At 44.6% G+C, this 16,629-nt stretch overlaps 1 protein-coding gene across 1 annotated transcript in view; it reads right to left on the reverse strand.

Annotated features, from left to right (window-relative positions):
• Window positions 1-620: 620 nt before the first annotated feature.
• Window positions 621-16,629, reverse strand: part of LOC143163936 (uncharacterized) — a 33,928-nt gene continuing 17,919 nt past the window's right edge. The window contains exons 2-4 of the mRNA XM_076345862.1: window positions 14,318-14,396; window positions 2,006-2,382; window positions 621-862 (exon numbers count right to left, since the gene is read on the reverse strand). Coding sequence (XP_076201977.1) covers window positions 770-862; window positions 2,006-2,382; window positions 14,318-14,333 — 486 coding nt within the window. The 5' untranslated portion in view covers window positions 14,334-14,396 and the 3' untranslated portion in view covers window positions 621-769. The remainder of the gene's footprint in view (window positions 863-2,005; window positions 2,383-14,317; window positions 14,397-16,629) is intronic.

Consider the following 16,629-nt stretch of genomic DNA (forward strand, 5'->3'; position numbering starts at 1 on the left):
CAACTCTTACTACAGCACAGACTTACCTATACCTCACAGGCTGAGAAAACAATCTTACAACAAAGAATGTTTCTTCCTCTCAAAAATCAGAAGCCTGTTTTAATGATCAATCTGCACTGCCTGGGGAACGTCACTCATGCTGACAAGTCCACCACTGTTCTGAAGATGTTATTTCCCTTTTCTCGAATTTCTTTTGGACGACTTCTGTCCTGTATTTCACCATTATCAATCTGGATGGAGAGACCTTTCCCATTCCCTGCTCCAGATGAATAAGCAGAATTAGGAAAAAAAAAAAAAAGAAAAAAGATCATACCTACCATTCCCATCTAGGCAAGAAACAACTTCAGAGCTGGAGCAAGCTGGATAAATGCACCTGCTCAGTTAGGATGTGAAACTAATTCATACTAGCTGTGATCCCATGGACCATCTCTTGGCCTACAGGCATGAAAACTTGATCCCAAATTTAGAGTATTTCTTTTTTATATAATTTCATGCCAGCAGCATGTTTTCCAACATGAACAGCACACTTTGCTCTCCTCATCTTTGAGGAGGAGGTGCAGAGCTGCCATTTCACAAAACCAGGAGACAAGGGCCTTTGAAAGACCATGAACACTACTGTGTGCGGAATATGGCATATCTTTATTTTTAATAGTATGGGCAGTCACAAAAGAGATGTAATTGGCAGCCCTATTGTGTTCCAGGAGCGCTCACAGTGTCAGGGTACCAGCCCCTGCTTAGGTATGACCCAGAACACCACCTCTCCTTCACTTCATTTCACCTCTCCCTCTTTCACCCAGTCGTCCTCCTCCTGCTGAGTGGCGTTCCTCGGCTTTAGCCACGTGCTCCTCCTCTTCTCTTTGAGCTGAAAAGTCAAGAGAATAAATACATGAGCATTGGAAAAGTCACTAGAAAGTAAGCTGCTGATATTTAAAAATAAAGGTCCCTATTCACAGGCTGATTTAGAGAATTGTTTTGGCATGTGCCTAAATCCAGCTGATCTCCACAAGACATAAAAACACACCGAAACTCAAAACACACATTGAAGAGCCCTTCCTGAGTGAAGCTACTTGCCCAAACTGTGGGATAAGTTAAAAGAAGACATCCTACAGAAACGCCAGGTACTCAGGACAGCTCTGGGGCCCAGGAAACAGTGATAGCAGCAAGCTGACTCTGCAAACCAAAATTAAATCAGAGCTCGGGGAGATGAGATCCAGATTTTCCTATGAGCAGAAGGTGGATGCTTGGTGGTGCTGCAGGCAGGCAGCTTTTCAAACAAGCTCCACACATGGGAACAAACATGTCCAAGGGCCTCACACCCAACGGGGAGCTGCTGGGTGCCGAACACATCTGAAAATCTGGTGCTCAGAGTGGGCACTGAGCCCTGGCAAATCCGACTCTCAGCCCTGCTGAAAATCTGTCACCACATCGTCAATGCTAAAAGACGGGTTTTTCAAATGGGAAAAGTACGTTTATCACCCTCAGCAAACTCACAAACAACACAAGGCATAATTGCTCAAACGTCAAATAAAAATTCTCAGCTGAGTAAACACCACGCATGGACCTTTTTTGATCCCCAAATATGAATGCTTTAGAACAGGATGAGCACGTGGCCAGCGGGGCCGTAATGGAGAGTGCTTCGTATCCTTAACTATACCAGGCGTGATAAAGTGCCCGCTATCATGAAAAAAACCTCATTGAAAAGACAGAGGGAAACCAGATGGGAAAAGCACACAAACTCTCAGCAGGAATTTCAGGGATTTTTTTTTTTTTTTTGATTGCTTTCAATTTTTCCAAAATAAAGATCTCTCACATAGCTTGAGGCTAAGCAGAAATATGGTCCCATCCACCTGAGGCATTCAGAGGGCAAGGCTGAAAGGCCAGGTTTAGCTTCGGTGCTGGAGCTGCAGCCTCCCATGCCATTGGGTATCTGTGAGCCTAGCCAAGGGGAGCGTGCACCCACAGCCCCTTCACCCCAGTAGGGACCCGAGGCCGCTAGGGTCTCTACCTCAGCTATTGCTGATTGCAACACCTTGGCTACTTCTGATAGTGCAATCCTTTCTGCTGCCCGGGCAAATGCTTCAGTAACTCTTTCTGCCTCTGGGTTTTCTGATGCTTCCACCACTATCGCCGCTGCTTCTTCAGGGGTGACCACCTTTCCACCCGGATCTGCTCCCTCTGGGCTTTCCACCTCCCCTGTTGCCGCTGCTTTTTCTGCTCCTTCTGCCTTGGCTCGTGATGCTGTTGCATCCTTCTCTGCTCCCTCTGGTGCTGTGACAGCCAGCGGTTCCATGTCCCCTGCAAGGTCACCAGCGGCCAATGTAGCAGGAGGACCCTTTCCAGGGGACAGCACAGGCCTGCAGATTCGGAGAGCTGGCCCGGATCCTGTTGGTAGAAATGGAGAGCGTGAAGCAGCACAACTATAAACAAGTGAATTTCCTAGCATCACTGCAAGTGGACTGGTGACAGGTCCTGGAGCTGGCAAGGGCTGCTTTTCAACAGCCTGTCTTTTCTGTAGAGACACAGAGCAAGAGGCTGGGACCCAGAGCATCCGTGCAGTAGCACAGCTTTGACTCTCGCATCCCAGCCTCATGTTCTCCTGTGGGTGGCAGCCACTTTCGCAGCCTGAACTGAGGCCAAGCACACAACTGTATACCAAAACATCTTCAGTGCCTCATATCAGGTGGTTTATGTAGCATTCAGAGACAAAGAGGAGAATAAAAGGAAGGCTGGCTCTTTCCCAAGATCTGTTTGCTTAATATCCCAGGGAAAAAAAAAAAATGTTTTCTCTACAGAGAAAACAGCATGAATTCCAGGGAATATACAAGTCAAATGTGTTTTTTCAAACCATCATACCCTGGTGAACCTCCTGCAAAAAGAATCTGAGGGACATCCCTACAGGCAGGGAATAGCAGGCTCGAGTCAGACAGACATGGTGTGTCTTCTCCCAAAGTTTCCGCCAATGCATCTCACTTCTGACCTGCAACATCCTCCCTCCTGCAGCCTGTGCTCCTCATACACACCTAGGCTGTCGTGCTTCAAAATCTCTGCTGTCACACTACACTAAGTTTTCAATTGGAATGTTCCTCCCAATACCATGGGAGGACCATCAGCTCAGGTGAAATTTTGACAATCAAATTATCATTTCTGGTAAATGCACAAGGGACATTGTTAGAGGAGACCCATAACAGTAATATATATATTAATCAACTTTTGCATTAGAAAGTTCCCCTGTCAAACGTAGCTCTGCTGTCAGGTCAAAACATAAGTTGCAGTGAAGTAAATGAGTAGTTCCCATAACAAACTTTGAGAGAAGTCACACCATAGATGCTACTCCTCCTTAGTAATGCCTACTCCAGTCTAGAAGTCAGGACAAGCCTGAGAGGTGATACTGGATGGAGTAAATTGTATGAATTCAGAGTATGAGTTTAAGAGTCAGAAAGAGCCATTGGGTCTGCCCATACGCACTGGTTTGGGCAAAAGAATCACCATTTTATTAATTCCGCTGTGTTTTGTCCCATTTCTTCCACAGACATCAGCACAGGCACTGGATTAACACACAACTAACTTTTGGGCATATGACTGCACAGCAATACAAAAGGATTCCTGTAGCACGGAGGTGTCCTCACACTCGCTGTAACCCCACCAGCACAACACCAGGGTTTGGCACACCTGCACACAACCATGGGTAGTCCCAAGAAAAGGACAAGAAACACTTGTCAGATGTGCTGAGCAACTGTGATCGGCAGGGGACCCTGATGCAAGCACACGGAGGACACTGGCTGTTCCCGGCTCACACATGCTTCACAAACCACTAGCAGGGAACTGGGGCAGGCCTGATGAAATAGTGATGGCACTGCTGTTCAATGCCGTTTAGCATCAGTACTTGAAAAAGAGGAGGAAAAATAAGGTGGAAAGCTATGAAAGGACAGGATAGAATAAACAAGAGGTACTGGGGTAGGAAAAGGGGGAAAAATGGTAGAGAAAAAAGGGAAAAGGAGAGCTGAGAAGGTAGAGGAAAAAACGGAGAAGATGAAAGCAGGCTGCAGATCGCCACTGGTAAGAGAAGACGACTTGTGCCCAACTACACTTAGAAAGAAGACCAGGGGTCGAAAGCCACCTGAAGCACCCCACCACGCACACCTACATCCTCGTGGACACAAGTCAGTCACTTGCTCATGCCATTGAACAAGCTACCTGCATATCTGCTTCATTAAATAGTAACCCTGTAGGTCTGCTGACAAGAACATACTTCTCTCTCCTTTGGTAATTAGCCCTGAAGGCTGGTCACGCTCACTGGCCATGAAACGCTGCAACAAGCAGCCTTTTCATGCCACAAGCTTTACCTTTGTCCCTGTCTGTTCCCATCAGCCTGGTAAAGGCAGGCACGATGCCTGCCTGACACCGGCGCTCCTCAGCCGCATTCATGCTCTCCCCCTGCCGAGACGGGCACAGATGTCTCTCAACAGGGCAGATATGAGCTCGCTGGGACAGTCGGCCAGGGACCGCAGAAACCGGGAACTTTCAGCCTCTTCCTTCTGCTTGGGAAAACACAAGGGCAGACTCAGGGGCGGCAATTCGCTGCCAGTCAGCTTGAGACAGCTGCAATTCGATATGCTGGGAAGAGGAAGGGTCTTACGAGGCTCCAGAGATACAGGAGAGGAAGCACGGGTTTTGTGTAAGGAGCTGGACAGGAACTGAAGGCTCAGCCCTTCTGCTGGAGGCTGGGCACACTGTTTGCTCAGCAAACCTCATCCCAGGGCTGAGCAGCTTTCTCTCACTTATGCCACCGAGGGCAGGACTTCTACCCACTGCACGTGCCAGTCATGACAAGGCTCTCGCCCCAGTTACTGATATAGTCATAAAAACAATAAAAGACCCAAATCTATTTTAACAAACATAAAACGCCTCCCGAAGTTCCTGCAATGTGTGCTGAGTTAAGCTAAAGCTGACATGAACTCAGTGTAAAGGATTAATTTTTTTTTTTTTTTTTTTTTTTTAAATTACTCTCCTTGTCAAAAAACAAAGGAGGCAAGTTAGTAACACTTACCCCTTTCAAAGATGTTAGGAGCCTGGAAAGAAGCATGCATAGCCCAAAGCTCTAGCTTTATGATCACATTTCCCCTCCAAAATATTTTGGAGATAAATTCCAGGCACCTCAGCAAGAAGAACAGTGCCAAGATTAAAAACAAACGTATTTCCAGTAATTCTGGGCAGCCTGTTCCAGCAGTGAGACCACGGACCTGGGAATGAACCTTCAGCTCTGCTCTGACTTGAGATATGACCTTGAGTAAGTCCCACCTGCCTCTCTGGCCTGCGGTCCCTCATCCGTAATACTCTGCAGTGGTGATGACTGGGAATTAGGCAAACGTTACTCCTTATTTTATGCTGTCTGAGGTCTGGTCACTGCAAGTACGATTTTTCAAGCAGCTTGCTGCCCACACAGTTTTTGTATATGTACCTATTAGCATTTTGACCCACATTTGCATGGGAACCAATTTAACCTCATAACCTCCAATTTAACCTCATAAATTGCCTCTAAACCATCAGAAGATTACCCCTGCTGTCCCCAAGAGACCAGGCTGGCAGGCTTTTGGATCAAGCCACCACTCAGTTGCACCACATTGTCGAAGTCCACCACCTCCCTGCCCGGATCACTCCAATGCAAGGTCTGCACACTAAGAGCATTCCCAACCTGACCTGCTTTTTCTGAGTCCTCGCATACCTTGCTCAAGACTGGGCAATTTAGGTGCCTCCCATTTGCTGTACAAGCCCTGCTTCCTTCCGTCAGAGCCCAGGCTGAGGTCTGTTTTCTGCTCTGCAGCAATTTCGTTCATTCAGGGAAGTGGTTTGCAAAGCCCCTTGTTAAAATCTCTCCCACCACTTGGCACTCATGTAGTTTGCCCCCAGCCCATTTGTTTATGTCTGACTAATGTTCATTGCTTCAAAATGAGTTTGAAGCTAATGCTGTGTCTCCCAATTAAATGTTTGATGGAATGACATCAAAACCAAAACAGACAGAGAAAATTATTTCCCTTTGATAGGCTGACCACATTGTACAAAACTCACTATTATAAGACTCCGGTTGCTTAGAGTTTTGCCAGACTTTAATCTTTTGAATTAAAGCTTTCCATGCTGGTTGTCTGCCCCGGCTGGAATTCGGGGTGAAAATTTCAGCTAATGCAGTTCATCCACTACAGGAAAACTTTTTACCCAAGTTAAAAAAAAAAACCCAAACAACGGATATCTCTTGCAAGCGTTTGGTTGAACAGTCTCAGTGCTATAGTTTGGAGCACTGCTTTAAAATTTGGCAGGAAGGTCACAACGGTGCCAGGGAATAATTTTTTACAGGGAGAGTAACGCACCTTTGGCCAAGCTATGAGCCCCTGAAAAATCAGTTTGCACATGCTCTGTAGCGATTTGTGATAATTTGGCAGCAAAAATATTTTCCAAAGTCCTGACTTCACAATCTGAATATTCTTTTTGTGCAGTTTTGGTTTTCTTTAATGTAATCTATAAAAATAGCCAGTGACCTTTAGTGACATCTAAACAGGCTCCCGGTTTCCTTCCATGGTTTGAAGACTTAAACAATAGCCCCAAAGAAATGACTCAATACTACACACACATGTACTCGATGCCCAGGAAATTGCTGGTTGTTGGTCAGCAGGAACAAGGAGATTCATACAGTTCCAACGTGTGGCGGGTTCAGGCAATTTGGGGGATTCAGGCATGAAAGCCCTGAGATGCAGCAAGCCAACTTCCCCCCAGCCACTGCTCCACACACCAAGCAGCGTGAGGATGCCCACAAGTTTTGGGTGAAAGACAACATGGGGAAAAAACGTTCTGGGTTGCCAGAGGACTTGGTGGCTACCCTCACCAAGCTCTTGGCGTAACGCTTTTCATGCACCGAGCCTCCCAACTTTAGCACAGGCTGCTAAAATCTTTCAGCGTGGCAGAGTGGAGGATTTGTGCTCCCGAACCAGCATATTCCTATGAGTAGGGTAGGAGCATTAAATTACCCTCATTCTTAAAGGAGAAGGAAAATTTCAGAATCCTATTAGGCAAAGTTCAGCTGACACCAGCTTTTAATATGTGTCTGTAACCTCAGCCAGAAAGAAACCTTCAACAGCTCAGCTGGTGGAACTGTTGCCTTTAGACCACAAGCAACATGTTTGAAACCCGAGAGAGGAAATATGCAGGTTTCTGAATAAATCAGGATTCTGGAAGTGGGGTCAACCTCCTGGCTGACAGTCACAATATGACAACCACCAGTGTTCAAGGAAAGCGGACAGTTTGCAAGTGAGTTATGTTGTCGCTCTGAAACCCCTGTCTCCTAAGAACTTCTTTTCTATATACCTGCCAAAGCTGCTATTTACCCAACATAGCCATAGCACTTGGGTCATTAAACAATACTGATGGCAATGCCCGGAGAACTCCAAGCACCTATTGTAGTATCACTGAATTCCTCCTTTGATCACCATGGTCAGAAATATCTGATTTTTATCACTCTTTAATAGCTCCCAATCAACTTTAAGAAGTTACCACAATGCTCATGGTAGAACCTTTGTCAGACCAGGGTAATCATTGACAAAACCAGAACAGCAGATCTCACTAGCTCAGCACTGTCAGTCATATGTGACCTTCTCCATGGACTCGCTACCCCAGGGACAGGGTTTCAGCCTCCGTGTTGAAGACTACTCTGCCTGTGTCAGAGCAGAAAAGGCTGTAAATGTAAGGGCCGTTTTCCGAGCTTCCTGCAAAAGCCTGCAGAGATTAAAAGGGAAGAAAATTTGAAGCACATTTGAGTAATTTCTGGAGGGGACACACTCCTAAGCATAAAACAGGAACTTTCACGTTCATCTGTTGCTACTAGATCATTCAAGAGAAACACATCTTTCCCACACCTAAGACACAGAAAGACTCTTCCTCATAAAATTCTGCCACCCTTCATCTGTGTCCCAGACGATGCTTACAAATAACCTAGCAATATTTTGTAGTCGCTGTTATGACCTAGAGATACCTGTACTCACTATCTTCCACTCCACTGAGATGGTCTAATTGACACGTATCTAACTAAACCCCAAGCAGCTGCTTATTCAGCATGTGCTTAGCATTGAAACCTTCTGTTTCAGACTTGAAGGGCTCATATGCCTCAAAGTTTGTCTAAGCTCTCCAGCCATACTAGTTTGTCTACTAAAAGACATCTCTACCTATAAGCCCTGTCCAGCAGTAATCTTGTCTGAGGTATCTTGTCTGATTCCAAAATTTGTCAGTTGAAAGGAAGTGAAAACCCAGTGCTCTGATGAATGCTTCTGAAAGCAAAATGGTCAAAAGAAAGTAATCTGAAATTAAGTTTATAAAAACCAAGAAATTATAGAAATTAATATTATTTTACAAATTTCTGTTTTCTGTATGCTGATATGTTGCTCTCAAGAGGCTTTCTTATTCTCGAAAACTCCTAAGAAACTCTCAAGAACCAAAAACATTGGAAGTGAGCTTTAGGATCAAGACTCCTCTGGGTGAGGGAGACACGCATCAACACCCATGACAGCTCATTTCAGTGAAAACAAAAAAGGTTATCCTTGGTTTTGGATGCATTCTGTAAAACTAGTGATGATTATAACTCAGTTGCAACATATTTAATGAATCACAATGAGCAGCTGACAGGTCACTTCAGCAGAGGAAAGGTCAGATTTGCAACGGCCATTTGAAGAGGGAGCATTTTTAGGTAATCATAAGTTACATAATTACATGATTAATGCCCTAGTTTGTAGGTAGTCAAAACCTAGTAATAATACATATAATAACCTGTCTAATCCAACTCTTTAATGTGTAGTTATAAGTCTGTGTTCAGATAAGAGTTTCTCTATTACCTAACTGGTGATGTGCACTCTGGGAATTTTTGGATTGGGACTAAAGCATTATCTAGAGGCAATACAGCAGATTCGAGGGGGAGCCGTACGGTGTATTGACCAACTTAGGTGACTTTCTAAAGGGTTAAACGATAATTGGAATTTACAAGACTTGCATGTTCCTGAGGAGTGAGAAAAAAGGGAAAAATCACATACTTCTAAATGAAGCACTGAGAGTAGGCAGGTTGGTATAAGCAACCTAGGAAAGATGAAGCAAAAACCAAAGAGTGTATTCACTTCACCTAAGATAGCAGCTGTGTATTCTGGTGGAAGTGTTGGTTTCCTGCCTCTAACGTGCACACATTCATGTCCCTCAGTTACAGATCACAAACCTATTAGTCCAGTTATTTCATCTTGTATAATTTATGAAATTGTCATGACTTTCATTCTCTGGTGCATTTTGGGAATTTTGCAGACTTTCAGTGCTCCTACTTAAGTCAGCCACGCACCCAGATGATTAACTTAAATTCCCTTAAAAGAAAATCTTTATTTAATACTTAAACAAAAACATTGAGCTCTAAGACATTAAAGTGTTATTTAATGACCATTACGGCAGTATGAAAGCCAGATGCAAGCTGCTCTGTGCTGTCCAAGCTCAGCTTCCCAGGAGTGATGCTCTGCATGACATAAACCCTCCCAGCAACAAGTCCAATAGCACGGAGTAGCTCCACAACATTTGTCTGTTCACTGGAGGTCGAATTGTCGACCCAATGTACGGCCAGAGAGAACATCCATCTCGTCTTGCTCTGGGTGGGACAGAGGGACCAAAACTTCCCCTTCATTAACTCCTTAACAAAAGCAGCCTTATGTTACATCAGCCACTAAATTGAGTCAGCCGCTCATTGCGTCAAACTGCAGTGGCTCTCTCAGAGCCGCTTTTGGGCTCTGTCTCTTCCCACCGAAGCCACTGGGCATCTTGCTAAGTAGCAAATAGGAAAAGGCCTTGGACCATACATACGCTGTATGGCAGCAAAGTCCATATAGGGTATGCACAAAGAAAGAATAATTGAACCTTTTCCAGAAAGCAGCTGTCTCGGGGTTAGAAAGCAATGTCTGTTTACTTGTTAGCCAATAAAATAATTTAGGAGTAATAAAGAATGAACACCCATTCTCTCAGGAAAACCTTTATGAATCAATAATATATGGATGCACCGAGCTTTTCATTCAGTGAGCTCTAATTACTGAAAAACCCACAGAAGCAAGTAGCCAGACCGCTCTCAGACTCTCACAGGGACACCCGAAAAGCTCTTCTCTAATCACCACACTGCATCAGAGAAGCAGAGTTGGAAAAATTCAAGCAAATCCCTACTGGATTCTTAAAGGAAGCTCTAATCCGATCCTACCATCTACTGAGAAATTATGTTTTTGAAGGAAAAGGATCTGTCTCCCATCACAGAAGTTTCCTCCAGCATCTGAGCTGAGCCAAGTGCAAACGAACCTTGAACCTATGCCCAGCACGATCATCAAGAATTGAAGCTTTCGAATTAGGACAATATAAAAGATGCCAGTAAAAATTTCTTTACTGCAAGCCCTGTTCTGATGCATAAATCTTGCCCCACTTCCCTTCCAGCCCAGCTAAAATCTGGGCTGTGCCAAATCCTTGGGGAGACCCCACTCACGGTATTTCTGACGCAAGACAGGGAGCAGTTAAAATTACAAAAGACAGTTCTCATGAGAATCTCAGATCAAAGAAACCCACCTCCATTTGCATGAACTTTTAGATAAACATCCAAAAAAAGTTTAAAGTTCACTGAGGGACTGACCCTTTTCTGGAGTCACCCTCACACAAATCCTGTATTTGCCATTTGTCTTTATGGGTGGTAAGGTCTTTAGGGCAGGCACCAGGACTTCCTATGAATTAGTAAAATGCCAGCACCATCAACCTCTGGTTCTAAATGGAGCCTGTGTGCCCTGCCACGGTATAAATAAAATTCTTAACTCATCCAGCTCTAACATGACTTCATGATGACCCTCCCCTCATCTATCCATGCTACTCTAGGTTATTGAGGTTAAATTTAGTGAAGTTTAACACGTGAAAGTGAATCATACATGGTATGTCCAAATAATCAGAGACCGAGAAACAAGACACATGATCAGGTCATTTCAGAATAAAATTGAAAAATTTTAACAAAACTCATCTACCTATCTCTCATTCCTCCTTTGCTTTAACCACCAAATGTTCTCCTTTCAACTACCTGCTACCTTCTCCAAGATTTAAATTGGACCCGAAGTACTCCCAGAGACACGATCGCAGAACAGAAAGGTCGTAGGAAAAATATACTTTTGCCTTGGCATGCTATATCTGGTAAAAGATATAAAAAGAACTAAAAATCCTGTGATGACAAGCTAGGTTTGGGCATCCTAACTTAGAGCTCAAAATCTCACTTTTTCCTCCTGTATTAAAGTGAGCAGCTTCACAAAGACTCAGACCATAGATTATCTTCAGGGTTATTGTGATGTGACTATGAAGCTTTCTCATCAGGCTGCCAGTGGCGGGGGGAGGCTTTCTGAATCAGGCCCTTATCATTTATACCACATTACAATCCAAAATGAAAAATGACTTGCTCCAGATTTGATAGAATAAAGCATCTTGAGATGCCATAGAAGTACCCAATTTTCAATAAAGACATTAAACCTAAGCTTCAAAAAAAGGGAATAATTACATCGTTTTTTGCTTTGAGTTCTAATGTTAAAAGTGTCAATTTATAAAACTAGGTGAACATCCACAATTCCTAAGCAGACTACAGCTAATTAGACCCCTTTTGATCTTTTATTTTGCCTAGAAGCTTATTTAACAACTTTACACAAAACTCAAGGTTTTGACACACTAGTGGACTGGGGGAGGGGGGAAGACCGCAGAAAAGAAAAATTTTCTCTGCCGCTTGCTAAGGTAGGAGGCTCGTCACTTCCCCAAGCACACATGCTGTCAGCAAACCTGGGAAACTCTTTCTAGTGATGAGAGTGATGCCTCCTATTTGAGCTGTCTGGATGGAGACACAATAGAGAACAAAATATTATAAATCTGATTCTATGATTCTATAAATGGCCTCAAGTTGTGCCAGGGGAGGTTTAGATCGGACATGAGGAAAAATTTCTTTACTGAAAGAGTGGTTAAACATTGGAACAGGCTGCCCAGGGAAGTGGTTGAGTCACCATCCCTGGAGGTATTTAAAAGACGCATAGATATGGCGCTTAGGGACATGGTTTAGTGGGCATGGTGGTGTTGGGTCGACGGTTGGACTCGATGATCTTAGAGGTCTTTTCCAACCTTAATGACCTTAATGATTCTATGATTAAAAACTAAATCAAAACACAAATAGAGCTTTTACTAATGCTTCAGCTTTACACACACAATCTGTGTGTGTGAATTACTGTTTTAGGTGAAGGATGACAACACAGAAGACTAAACATCATGTCTCCAGAGCAATGGGATAGGTTGCCTTTAACTGCTGCTGCAAATAAACTGGGCACTGGCTTTGTAGCATTCTTCAAAATGACTGTGCAGTGCAGAGAGAAGAGGGCACGGCAGCTCCTACCTGAGCAGCATCCACTTGCATTGCAGAGGGTTGTCCAACGGGGTCTGGTGGGAGTATGACAGGCAGAGCTGGTCAGAGAAGCAGAGCCCATACTGTGCTATGCTGCACCAAAACAAATCTTTGAGTGAACTGACTCAATCTTGGGGCAGTGGAAGGGACTAGACAATTTCTCCAGGTCCCTTCCAGCCCTCCTTCCCATGAAGGACTGACACTAAAGTAACTGTGAGGGCCAGATGACACAGAAGCCACCAGACCTTTGGCACCTGTCATTTCTGTGACCACATCACAACATCTCTCTCCTTTCTGTAACAGGAGAGACAGACCTCCATGTCTCCCAGGAACTCACCTCAGCAGTGAAGTCAGGATTGTTAAGGGCAAAAAGCTCCTTGCCCTGTCCTGAATGAAACAATATTATTAGACCTGAAGGACCCAGGTCACTGGGCTCATGCACGTAGACTCTGAGGACCAGGGAGCCAAACTGATCCAAAAATGACTAATAACAGCCTGGGAAAGCAGTGATTTATTTCTGGACCTGGAAGATTATTTTTGTCCTACTGTATCATTGCTTCACCCCTTGTAGTAAAGCATAGGGGACTTTATCAACTGCTGTGCAGCAAAGGGGAAGGGGGTGTTGCACGCAATCTGAAGGGAATGCCTTAGGCAGCCTTAGGACTTCCTGCAACTGTGGATAGGCAGGAACAGCATGGGATTGGGTCCTGCCCCAGCCAGTGGCTAACACCTAGAAACTTGAAGTCCTTCGTAAACTGGCTTTTAGATGGTTTGGCAAAGGGAGCAGTACTGTTGGATGGGGGGTTGTGGCCCATTACACTAAATAATGTCTAGAGTCAAGCATAACTATGTGAAGGTGAGATGCGCGCTGCTAGATGGTTGCCTGGCACAAGTGAGACCTCAGTTTGTCCATGGAGAATGGAGAAGGCCCATATCCTTCCACTGGGAAGCAGCAGGAAGACTGGCACACAGGAATTTCTAAAGCCCTTCAAGCTCCTAGGACAAAGTTGTTTAGAGACAGCAGTGATGCCGCACAGGGGTTGAGAAACAGCCAAGAGGCAAGCCAGCCCCCCTCCCCTTCTTTCCTCCAGAGCAAAAGAGCTGGTACTAACATCCTCCCCCCACAACACAACTGCAAGAGGAGACCATTCCCACTGTGGATAATCCCCACCCTGCCTGGGTATCCCGGTGGGTGTCTCTGCAATCTTTGGCAGAGGATGACAGTTTTGCAGCATCCACCCACGTTGCAGTATTCCTCCCACTCCTCTGGGGTGAGGGACAGCCCTGAAAGCAGGAAGCCAGGCTAGGAAGCAGGGCATGGAGAAGGAAGACTGACAGAGGGAGGAAACAGGGGATGGAGGGAATGAGCTGCTTCAAACAGCATAGCTGCTGCGTCTGCAGTAACATGCTCCTGTCTGCAAGCAGTTCCCGTCAAACAGGGAGCTGGATAGATTTGAAACAACCGTAACCATCTGGATTTACCGATTCAGCTGTGTTAATCTCTCTAACAGTAACAAACCTGGGACCTGGTCTAAACCTCAGTCCAATGCTAGTAACAGCCCTCCAATCCTGCCTTGTCACCACTTATTCTTAACTATCTTCAGTCTTGAGGTGGGAAAGTCTGAGTTTACCCAATAACTGAGTTTATCTAAGATTCCTTGTTCAAGCAGAAATAAACATGCTGATGACAGCTCTCAGCCCCCACTGAGCTGTTACAGCCTCCCCGCGTCCATTCCACGCAACCACCCAGAGGACCCCAACCACAGCCCTAGGCTGTGCTCTGACTCCCCCACCCCAGACTCAAAACCACTAAGAAAGCTTAAACCATTGGCTTCAATTTCTTGAAAAATTGGTCTTCCTTACCCAGTTCAGAGGCCATTCTAGCTTGCAACTTTACTTCTTTTTCTCCTCGCCCTCCTCCAGGTGCATCAGCTGAATGGGGCTTCAACAGAGGAAGGGAAAAAGGAAGTGATCACAGACAGTACCTACGCAACAGCAGCAGAGCTATTTCACCCCTCATGCTATGCATCGCAATATTAATGATTTCAAAGAAAACCATTTGCAAAGCTAAAAGCTTAACGTAGTAACAAAAATCAATACTGTGCTCAAGAAAATCCCCCGATGATGGAGACTTTAAAGCATCATTCAGGTAGACAGCACTGGGGCATTCTCTCCAGTAACGGTGGCCAGGCAGACCATTAGAGAGGGGAGGCTGCTTTTATTTATTCTCTTTGTCATTCTAATATAGATCTTCCCTTTTCAAATGGTGTTTGCACCTTTATACTGCGATCTGGGTTCATAAATAGAACAAGTCCTAAAAGCTAGGATCAATACATCCCGCATTGCCTTTCAGATGGGAGGCAGAGAGAGCACAGCAAAAAGGAGAGGGCCAAATGCCCTACTGGCATAAACAGCAAGTTCCTTGACACTGCAGTTTTACCATTTAAAATATGAGTCCAAGTATGGACTCAAAGTTAGTTAACTAAATGAGGGGAAAAAAAATCCCAAAACTTAGTCACCCTTGCATCCCCAGAGCAGCTCTCTGCAAATAAATACAAGCCTTTTCCAAATGCTAATAATTTATCATGTATCGTTACCAAAAACAGTGGTAAACAGTACTGTCCAGATGCAGAAACTGAGCAGGGAGGCTGAGCTACCCAAGGTGAGAAGCCAGAGAGAGGAGCCAGCTCACTTGCCTGCTGCCCATGCTGCCTTTGGCACAGAAGCATCCCTCCTTCCCTCCCAGTGCTCCATGCTTTCCAAAGACCTGAGAAGTATAAGTAATTTACCTGGAACTATCCACAGGCAAAACAGTAATCATAAAGGCTCCTTTTGCCTGCAAAGCTAAATGCTGTTTTAAGGTACAAAAGCAGTTCTGTGAATCCATGGAAGTGCTGATCCCTGGTTTCGGAAGAAAACTTCAAATGCTGTGAGTCTGGTCTGTCTCTCTTTAAGAAAGGATTATTCCAAAGGTTTGCTTGTTTGTTTTTGTATGCCAGACTCCTGCCCTCTGAGCAGAGGTGGAGCATAGGAAGGCATTTCCCTGCCTTGGCCACAGTGGGCTTGAAAATCTTCGTAAAGGAAGCAAGCTTAATAAACAACAGCAAACAGTCCAACAGGCCTCCTCCTTGGCTCCCAATAGACAAGGAGCAGAAGGAAGTGGATTGAAAACACCCCCCACCCCCACAAAAAAAATACCAGAGAGAAGATTTTGAAAAAGCAACCTGTTGGTGTTTCATTTTGCCCCTATATGTCAATGAAATTTGAAAGAACTTGCATGTTGTGGGGAAATTCCAGAATGAAAACTGGTCCGTGCATGCAAGTCTCATGCAACTTTAAGAGACAAACAAGAACTAGCTATAGACAGTTTATAGACACTAGAATGATGTTCAGGTACGGAAGATGATGTCCAGAAGTCGCAGGGACAAGTGACAGGTTAGTGCACAGGGTTATGAAGTGTATGGGTCACCCCTGGGTGCTCTGAGGTGTCCCTGTACCCTAGGATCATTCATGCATCCTTAGAGGAGAGACAAGTTTCTGTGCCTGCTGCACACTATGATTTGTTTTTTTCTGATGTAATTGATGTGAGTTTCTCAATTTGACATTGTCCTAAGGGACAGAGGTACTCTCTGCTTCCATTACATACACTTGGCCAGATCCATATAGCTCTATTCTGCAAGAAAGAAATCCCCAAGGATTCCAATTGTTTTAAATAAAAAGCCTAAGCAAATGAAAAACAAACCCTCTCCTGCCACCTACTCAACAAGCACATGCAACCCTACCAAAACACACTTCTGCTAATGCTTTGCAGTAACACTTGCTCAACACCAAACAAAAGCAAGTATAAGTCACCAAGTTAGTTGGTAACATCAGATCTAATATGTCAAAATATTTCAGTTTCACCCAAACACTCTTAGTTAGTTAGTGCTAAATATTCGTTCCACCTCTTAATCCTTCTGCCAGGCAAGCCAGATTTCCTGCTAGAAAACAAAGTTAAGTAACGTGTCTAAGATCACAGAGGAATGTTGCCTGAACTGAAATAATAACTAACATCTCATCCCTCAGTCTGTCCTCCTCCAAAGAATGAGGCTCCGCTCCTTCCACTTCAGTACTTTTCACCTTGGCTTTTATCCACTGCTTATTTCTCTTATTTCCTCTCTCCTAGAATCCAAATA

The sequence above is a fragment of the Aptenodytes patagonicus genome, chromosome 8 (assembly GCF_965638725.1).
Source record: "Aptenodytes patagonicus chromosome 8, bAptPat1.pri.cur, whole genome shotgun sequence".
In the NCBI taxonomy this organism is placed as follows: domain Eukaryota; kingdom Metazoa; phylum Chordata; class Aves; order Sphenisciformes; family Spheniscidae; genus Aptenodytes; species Aptenodytes patagonicus.